Source organism: Rhagoletis zephyria, unplaced genomic scaffold, assembly GCF_001687245.7.
Source record: "Rhagoletis zephyria isolate East Lansing unplaced genomic scaffold, Rhagoletis_zephyria_1.1 Rzeph_scaffold_17214, whole genome shotgun sequence".
NCBI lineage: Eukaryota > Metazoa > Arthropoda > Insecta > Diptera > Tephritidae > Rhagoletis > Rhagoletis zephyria.
Window position 1 is genome coordinate 1 of NW_016174275.1, and position 9,953 is coordinate 9,953.

Genomic DNA, 9,953 nt, shown 5'->3' on the forward strand with positions numbered 1-9,953 from the left:
AAACACCGAGACAGCGTGATCAAATCCCGCCACATGCAATCCTAACGATAGTAAAAAATTTCTGCAAGAATTGATAATCACATTATCTTTGTAATTTGAAGTCTAGAAAAAAGAAGTCTGATGAGGAGATGTGGTGATCTCTGAAATAGCTTCTATAACTTCTACCGCTTAGNGTATTACAAAACTTGAAAAATGTTTTAGCTAATTTTCATTTTGAACCGAACCAAACCATTCGTTGGAGTGATTTTCGGTTCGGTTTTATTTCAAAAGAAAAACGGTTCGGTTCGTGGTTCGGTTTGCAGCCCTGGTTTTAACTGTCAAAATTGTCTCTTCCGAAAAACTCACAGCATTTTTTCGGTGAGTTGTGCACTCGGTGTACACTGCATTTGGTCAAAGTTACAGAATCCAGCCTCAGGAACATAGTGTGAAATGAAACTGTGAAAAGATCTCGTTTCATTTCCCTTTTCTTTTTCATGTGAAACCATTTTGACAGTTCTATTCATTTTTCCATCGAACGCGAATCGGAAGTGTCATGTAAACGGGGAAAAAACTATTCATTTCATCGTTTCACAGGTCGGTAATTGACCCCCAGGTTTGTATATTTGACTTTTCACACCAATGGAAGAGTCTAAAGTTTTGGTTCGCAGATGGTTTTTATAAACATAACAAATAGAAGTCAACAATTACAATGATTTAAACTTTAATTTTGTTTACAACATTTTTTACGATTTTATATAAAAGTCCAATTTCCCCCTAAAAGTAACTTATGCATCTGCCCATACATGCTAATTTACATACATATGTACATCTCCCTACTTGATTATTTTATCACGTGACCAACCATATACTCGTCCTGCACTTATACATCATATATTTTCCATTTACAGACTCTGATCTCACCTCCAACACATATAACAAAAACCGCAATCGTCACAAATTAAATAAGGCTCTTGCCAAGTATTTGGAACAAGAGAGGTTCCAAACTAATAACGATGGCCTTGGCCTAGGACCTTTTGGGGGAAACGAGTTCGACGAAGATAGTAGCAATCAGTTCGTCGTAGAACCCGACGAAAAGAAACGTTCATCATACTTTAGAGAGCGTGATAACAAATATGGTAAGTGAAGTACATACATTGCAAAATATTTAAAGTCCAAAATACAATAACGCAGTGGCAGTTTTTCGAAATCAGCTGTTTTTTGGAAAGTGTGCTGTCCAATGACGCGACACACAATACAGAAGCGGCAGCTAGCAGTACTGCTCAGTTTATCCCGTATTCTAAATTCACTGCCTTCAAAATATATCGCGTCTTTAAGATAATTCTTCTCACTGCTTCAAATCCGTACAGCAATTTAGGAGTATTTCACTCACAAATACACCTACAGAAGAATTATAAATTCATTCAAAGATAGCTTAAATTCGGTACGTTTGTAGGCCCCACGCCCTCCTTTTCAAATAACCCCATCTCCTCCATGAGTATGGGCTTGATTTCATATACACACACCAAGCTCCAGTCCTCTACCACGAGCACTTGCAGAGTTATGCAGTATAAAAATCTGGTTTGTATGAGAGATGCCACGCCCCCTTTTCCAATAGTCCGAAATTTTCTTTAAGAGTATGCAACTGATTTCATATATCGCCATACCAAGTTCCAGTATTCTACCATGAACATTCCCTGAGGTATGCAGTATGAAAAATTCGGATTGTATGGGAGGAGCAACGTCTCCTTTTCAAATAACCCCAATTTTTCTCTGTGAGATCTCCGTACCTAGTTCTAATATTCTACCATGAAAATTTCCAGAGATATGCTTGTACCACGCCCCCTTTTCCAATAGCTCAAATTTTTGTCCAAGAGTATGCGATTGAGAGATGCTTATATGGGAGGTGCCACGCCCCCTTTCCCAATAGCTTAAATTTTTGTCCAAGAGTATGCGATTGATATCGTTTATCTCCATACCAAGTTCCACAACTCTACCATGAACACTTCCAGAGATATGCAGTATGAAATATTCGGTTTGTATGGGAGGAGCCACGCCCCCTTTACATATCGACATTTTTTTTAGCCTATAATCATCCTTGGAACGTGTGCGGCAGGTGTCCGAAGTTTCAAAAAATCGGTTCAGCCGTTCTCGAGCTTAGCGAACACAAAAAACGGCTTGCCAAATAAATATTACTTAGTAATGATAATACAACGTATGTATACGGAAAAAATCGTCAAAATCTATGCTGTATAAGCTTTATATCCTATACCAGGGGTTCTTGAACTTTTAAGATGATGGAACCCTTACTAACTACATTTCATTTTATGGAACCCGCATCAAATTACTGAAAATCAAAGGCAGAGAAATTTAAATATGATTAAAAACTTTTACTAGAAATAGTACACATACTTTAAAGTTTAATGTGAAGAATGAAATTGTTGAAATTTCACAAAAACACAGATTTATATGAACACATACAAATCTTTCAAGTTAATTTGTGCACAGTTTTATATTGTCTGCACCGCTGCTTTTTGGTTTAAGTGCGCTAAAAAAAAATGTACTTCTATTAAGATTTTTATTTTCATATTTTGTAGAATCCCAACCCACCTCGGTATTTCGAGAACGTGAAACACAAGGAGCGTCTGCAGGTGGCATAACTTTACCCGAGCAGACTGAATTGACTGAGCAGTTTTTACGAGAAATCGAGGACGCAAAAGAACGAGAACGCGAAGAACGCTACAAAGGCGCTCTGCGCAACCTGTGGGAAAAGTATGAACACCAAGAGAATAATATCAATGATGATTTGTTTGAGGAAAAGAAACGCATGCGTATACCCCCTTACTATATGTTGATGCAGAAGAAACGCTCTTATCCCGTTCTCCCGTGGCTACCATATGCGGAACGGAAGAAACGCTTCCCCGTAGCGAAACGCTCAACCAGGCACGTGTCCAGCCAGAATATCAGTTTGGGAAAGACCGACGATAGGGTGGCTAAAGAGTTGAGCGAGCTGTTTGGTTCTTCCGCGTCCGCAACAAGTGATGAGAAAAGGAAACGCTCAACCGATGAACAAACACGTACTTCTTCCACTCACGCACCCGCAATAACATCGACTGCTTCGAATAATATGTTATTAGAGATGCCCGCCAAGAGAGATAACTCAACCGAGGCTACTACAAAAACTGCTACACCAATAGATGTGCACGACCACCGTCACCAGCATGGATCTGACCATGTCCATAGTGCACACGGTCAGAAAGAATACAAGCATCGTAAACGAAGCGATCATCATGGTTCACATGAGAGTCATGAGGAGGAAGAAGAAGTCTCGGAATCCGAGGAGCATGAAGACGATGAAGTAGATGAAGAAGACGATGAAGGTAAGTTATTTTCAACAAAATATGTCAAAACAAATATCTATATAAATTAATGATTATTAATATTACCGTAGAATTCGAAGAAGAAGAGGCGGAAGAAAGTAAGAAGAAACGGGATCTAAGCAAAGCAAAACTCATAAATTTGGAATTACTTAGAGCCGAAAATATCCCATCTGCTCGCACAAGTAATCAGCGACAGAAGAAATCTATTGACTGGTCAAAATACTTTGGCATCGATCGGAAAAAGAAGGCTCTCAAAAAAGAAAATGCAGCAGGGGGGTGAGTATTAGTCTGGGTCAGACCCACCTCTGTTACTTTTGGTACATACTTGGGTGGTTGAGGTTATGTCACTATATAAGGAGTAGGGATGTTGATTTTTTCGCTTTTTACGATCACGGGATTTTCGGGATATCGTTATCACAATCCCAGGACATTTTCAATACTTACCAGTCCTTATGCACCCAAAAAATTGAATCTGATTAAATTCTAGAGAATTTCCTCTTTAATTTGACACCCATACTTCTTCTCTAAGCACATTTCACTGAATTTTTTAAGGAATTTTTAATTACTGATGTTAGGGTGAAAAACTGAAAATGCAATTTTACTATATCTGGCCAATGGTTTCGCGAATATATTGATTTTTGTGGGTAAAATTTACTAACGCACGGTATTATATGCACTTTAAAAAGTGCATGCAAAACTACTACTGAAAAGTGTTTATATTTCAACCAAAATCTGTTCAGGTATACGCACAAGATGTTCAAGATTTGATTTTGAACATGAATTTTTTAAAATATACACATGAAATGTTTAAAATTACCAGCATTTTGAAAGTAAAAATATATATTTTTACAAATAATAAATACTAAGTGCCACTTCTAAATATATATAATCAGAAAATACTGAAAATTCGCTTCAGATAACACGCTCTTTAAAATACATTTATGAAAGTGTTATGCACAGTATGTAATAAATAAATAAACTTTTTAAAGTTTCATAAATTGCATTTTATTTACATAAAATATACAAAGAACTCAAACATTTTCAACCGGCTTCAAAAAAGGGGAGGTTATCAATTCTTGGGAGTATTTTTTCTTCTTTTATATACCTTAAGGGTCGTCCCGCAATTTGGTTTAGTTCCGATCATTAAATCAAGAAAAAATTAACGGTACTCCTAAATTTGTATATGAGAACTGAAGTCGGTTTTGCTTTTTGCTTAAAAATTACTTGTTTAATAAAAAGTCCTATAAACACAAGATGCACTCAACTTTCAAGTAATACAAAATTTTACAAAAGAATTTTAATATAAATAAGTTAAATAATTCCATGAAATTTTTACACTTTTATGTTCATTTTCGTCGATTTCTGGTTTCTCATTTCTTTAATACTTCGAATACCGAAAATTTAACTGAACTTTTTTGAATTTTTATCATGTAGCTCATTTTGGTGAAACGAATTCGAAGTTAGCAAATTAAATCTTCGAATGCTTGTCAAGTACATATCAGTGCTAAACTTTTTTAGGCTGTCAAGTGTTAAAAGCAACAGTAAGTGAGTACGCATTGCATGTTTTTAGGACAATGTTTTCATTCGCAGTTAAACTTTAAAGAGCTCTCAAGAAAAACGAACAATTCTTACAAAATGACGCACAAGAAATGGAAAAGAATTTTTTTCTATCAGAACCCATTCCTTGTGTGCGCTAATGCTAAGTGCTCATATTTACTCAATTTTAAACACTTTGTGTGTAGTTTTTCTCTACGTGACAAATTTGATATGTAAAAGTAAACAGACAGTTTTTAATTTTGCACACACTAGGAGAGGAAACTGGTTACCTTTCTTTATATGCGTAAATTTAAACAAAAATTTTTTAGAGGAAATTTTAAAAATTTTATGTGTAAACTGTGAAATTGTGAACAATAAATGTTTAGAACTCAAAAAACAATTTTGAAATTTGTTCTACACCACACATATGATAAGTAAAAGTAAGCAAACAGTGTTTAATTTAATTAACACGGTGTGTAAATTTGCATTCATTATGAGAGGAAACTGGTTACCTATCTTAATATGCGCAAATTTAAACAAAAATTTTTTAGTGTGTGTATAATGAGCTAGAAATTTATAAAAAAATATTAATTATTACATAAAAAAAGAAATATAGCCAACACTGGTCAAGAAAAGGAGTTCCAATTATTGCCATCAATGCGAATTACAAATGCCGAAAATCTCGGGTTTATTTTCCAGGAATCCTGGGATTTTTAGGACTTAAAAAACGCCGGGATCCCGGGATTAACATTCCTAATAAGAAGTGACATATTTCCAAACAAAAAGGCAACGAAATCCCATGTAATTTAGCAAACCAAAAGAATTTGCAATGTGTATTTAAGAGTCATTCTAGCCTTTTTTTAGCTCTTTCTTAAAATTAATAGGCTTTTTTTAGCTTTTCATTTTTGCTCAAAATATTAACTGCAAATTTAAATAGTGTTGAAATGTTTAGTGCGATATGAAATAAAACAAGGCATGATATTTTATTTCGGCGAGTTCTCATTTAAAAAAATATACCCTCCCCTAATACGTATCCAAATATTCAAATTCATCTGCAACTAAACGCACCCCTTAAAAAGTTACTCAAGGGCACTTTTTCGCGCTTTGCGATACACCTTTTTTATGTCACACTATATCCCCCGTTTTTTCTGGATTCTGATTTGATATTATTTACATATAGAAATATGGAAAAAGCATATATTGTATATCCGTATGCAAAAGAAAAAATATAAATACTTTTTTTTTCATTTTTGATATATATGTAAGGGTAAGAAATAGTTATCGATAAGGTCCGTCCCATGAATTATATACAATTAACAGCTGTTTACTGCATATTTGCGGCGTAAACCGCCATTTGTGACAACTCCCGCTGAATGTGAAATTTGCGCGTAAAAACGGATCACGCGATTAATCAATTAAATTGACTTATAATAAATTTATTAATTGCGCAGTCCTATTGGAAAATGTGTTAATACAAATATTTTTAAAGGTATGCGTTGTTTGTACAACACTATTAAGTATATATGTAAGTGTTTTCTGATATTTGTTATTACTCTGAAGGTAATATATTCGTTTTTGGTTTAAAAAACTATGTTGTAACAAGATCTCTTTTGCTAAGCCGATTTCATGAATTTTATAAAAATTGGGCGATTTTATTTAGAAATTGCGCTTATTTAAACAATCTTTCCACCCTAGTTTGCACACAAAAATACTATATTTTTTTGCCAAATATGTACCTAGAAAAATGCATCTGAAGTCAGTACTCATTTGCTCATACATACGTACATATCGCACACCGTCTCCAAAAGGGTCACAACTCAAAATAACACCTTCGTCAGAAAATTCGAAAAGCTATTTCGTAGCACATGCTAATCGCATGGGGAAGGGCGACTTTGCCTTAGGTTTTTTTAAACAAATTATAAGAAAAATTTGCTTCAGCTTTTGCTGAAAGGTACATTTTTAGCGCATAATTTCAAAAATGCAAAATTTTGAGTTGTGACTCTTTTGAAGACGGTGTGCGATATATGTATGATTCATGGACTGGCGCGACAATACTTGTCCCATGTATCGCATGTGATTCATTGGATAAGAAACCTGTTAATAAACATAAACTAAATAAAATAAAAAAATTTAAAATTGATCAAAAAATTTCGGGGGAATTTCAACCCTCAAAACCCTCCCCCCCTTATATCCGCCACTGTTCTTCCATCTTAATACGATGACGAGAAAAAAGCCATCAAGTGATGTAAGCACCGATGTGCTAAGTGCCAACAGCTTTTAAATTATTAAAAATATGTCCTGTCCTTATCTTAATCAACGTTGTCAACATTCGTTGCTTGAGCTCATCTGCTGTTCTGCCAGAGTTCCAGGCCTCTTGCTCAATTTGGTGAATACCACGGTATTTCGACCTCAAGTATGTATGAGACTGACTGGTCTACATATCGATATTGACTGGTATAATGCATACATAAATCCCTATATGTATACATAGGGTTTTAATATTTATGACTTTACAACATATCTGCTTGTTTTTCTCTGCCATAGCATTGAGGTTAAAAAACGAGGCGCTAGTAGTACTGAAGCCAGCAGTAATGATGGGGATATGAAAAAACGTAATTTGGATTCTGAGCAATTAGACATCATGGATAGGAAATTGCAATCGATTGAGGACTTTATTATTGATGAGACCATTAAATATACCGGAGCTCATGAAGGTAAGTCTATTGCCGACGAAAGTCATTCCGTTGATGCTTTCATACATACGGTTGTAGGAATTGCCGACCCAGATGAGATAAGGCGCCTCAAAGACCACGTGCTCTCTCGCCTGGCCACGGCATATAGTTTGGAGAAAATGCGTCGCGCTTTAGACAAATTGCGACAATCTGTGGAAGCTGAGAATCACTTACTGCGCAATGCAATCGAACCAGAAGATAATACCGAAAATGATCTGGAAAATCCTTTGTCGGCGAAGAAGGTTCGAACACCTTTACATGAAGTGGAAAATATGGGGTAAGATTGCATACACGTAATCTTCGAATATTTAAAAAAAAAAATATATAAAAGATTTTTTTTTTAACATGTATACTCAGTATTGACAAAGTTACCATAATGAATGGATGGCATTGATTTTCAGCGTATACGTGTTTGGTAATGTTCTTTTTGTTTTTAATGTTGTGTTAGTCACAGAAATTTAAATGTTTTTATGTTTTTTTATTTCGAAATTTGTTTAAATATTCAAAACAATAGTATATCAAATAAACGAATTGCCCATGAAGATACTAAAAAGTATTAGCGAAACGTTGGGCCAGGAAAAGGGAATAACTTAGTTTTATTCGCATCTTGAAACTCAGATCAGACGAGCCTATTAGTATACATGTTAAATAAATCAAGAACTGATCGGAATATATGTACATACATAAAGGAGATTTTTATATTTTGTATTGCAGTTTCCCGACAGGCAATGATAGGACAAAGGAAATACACTCGAATGCCATGATGAGCACCAATTCTGCTGACGCAAATACCAAAAATGCCGAGCCTAACGAAAAGAACGATAAAAATCTTGAACAAGTAAAAAAACACAAGAAGAAGCGTAATGGCTATATGCGTTATCCAGAATTACCGAATGAATTCGCTGGAATGCAGGAGGATATCGTCGATGCTGGTCGCTATGAGCCGTTGAACGATGCGTATTTGGGAAATAAGAACTATATTATCGGCTCGAATAGGTGTCCCTTAATCGAATCGATGGCGGAACGCTGTCGAGGTATAGATATTCTAAGTGGAGATATAAATCAGGAGCTCTTGCCTATTTGTGGTATTCACCAGATTTGTTATTTATGTGTAAGTGGACACGCAATACATTTACATATTTAGAAAACAACCATTGAGTAAAAAATATAATTAAACATAACTGTTGCAGGGCACTACGCAAGTGGCTTGCGATTATCAATATTTGACAGAAGCGGATGCTATTTGTGGCAACAACAACGATTGTCAAGCAGCAGCACGCTCTATATTGATGATATTACGTGGAACACCAAGCCCACAGCTAGGTCCAAGAGAGTGTCTGAAGAATTCGTGTCTACACAGTGCCATGCGTGAAATCGGACTATAGATGCATCAACACTAAATAATATTTATCAAATTGACAGCTATTTATTCACAAACTTTGTATGCAGTTCGCTTAAATTGTAAACCATAGACAGGAAAGTTGGTCATACATTTTTATGAGTGCTCGACTAGTAAATACGCATAGGTACATGTGTATGTATGTATGTACATTCATACATACATATATCAATGACGATTTCGTTAAGAATTCAGAGGAATCGTATGTCGGATATTTTATCAAAACTCCTAACTAATTGTGTTTATAACCTTCATGATTTGGTTGTATGCAATTACATACTTAAATATTTAGTGAACATAGTGCATACATGCATACATATGTATATGTGTGTACATACATATTTACAACCTATTTGTGGAAATAAAAATGGAATGTTTCCTATCTGGATAAAAAAAAATGTTAAAGGATGTATGAATATAGGTACATGAGTATGTCATATATTCATTAAAAAATCTAAAAGATATGCATCTCTAATTACCATTTAGAAATTTTAAGATTAAAATAAATATTATGTTAAATGTGTAATATGAACTTAATAACAAATGTTATATATAAATAAATGTACATACATGTGTCTTAATACATACATACATACATACATATATATTAGGGCGGGCCAATTAGTATGGATCGATTTTTTTCGACATCGTTCCCAGCATATCCGGATTCTTCATAAAATTCTAAGAAAAAAATTCCTCCAGACCATAGCTCTAAAGTTAATTTCAAGCCTGCGCAGTTTTAAAAGAAGATATCTCTTATATATAAAAATTAATTGCTGTCCGTTAGTCTCGCTAAGACTCGAAAACGGCTTGACCGATTTGAGTATTTTTATTTTTTTGGTTTGTTTTTTATAATATCCGGATGGTTAAAACCAGCAAAAAATAGAGAGTTGCCACCTGTTTAAAATTTTCAGTGTAAGTAAATTAATT

General features: G+C 34.7%; 1 protein-coding gene across 1 annotated transcript; it reads left to right on the forward strand.

Moving 5' to 3' along the window:
- Window positions 1-887: 887 nt before the first annotated feature.
- LOC108379734 (DNA ligase 1) lies at window positions 888-9,642 on the forward strand (the record flags this gene model as incomplete). The annotated part of the gene is made up of 7 exons (XM_017636088.1): window positions 888-1,115; window positions 2,574-3,356; window positions 3,428-3,632; window positions 7,437-7,606; window positions 7,664-7,901; window positions 8,339-8,735; window positions 8,815-9,642. Coding segments are annotated over 7 exons (2,216 nt in total), but the record flags the coding sequence as incomplete, so codon positions are not given.
- Between the last annotated feature and the right edge of the window lie 311 nt (window positions 9,643-9,953).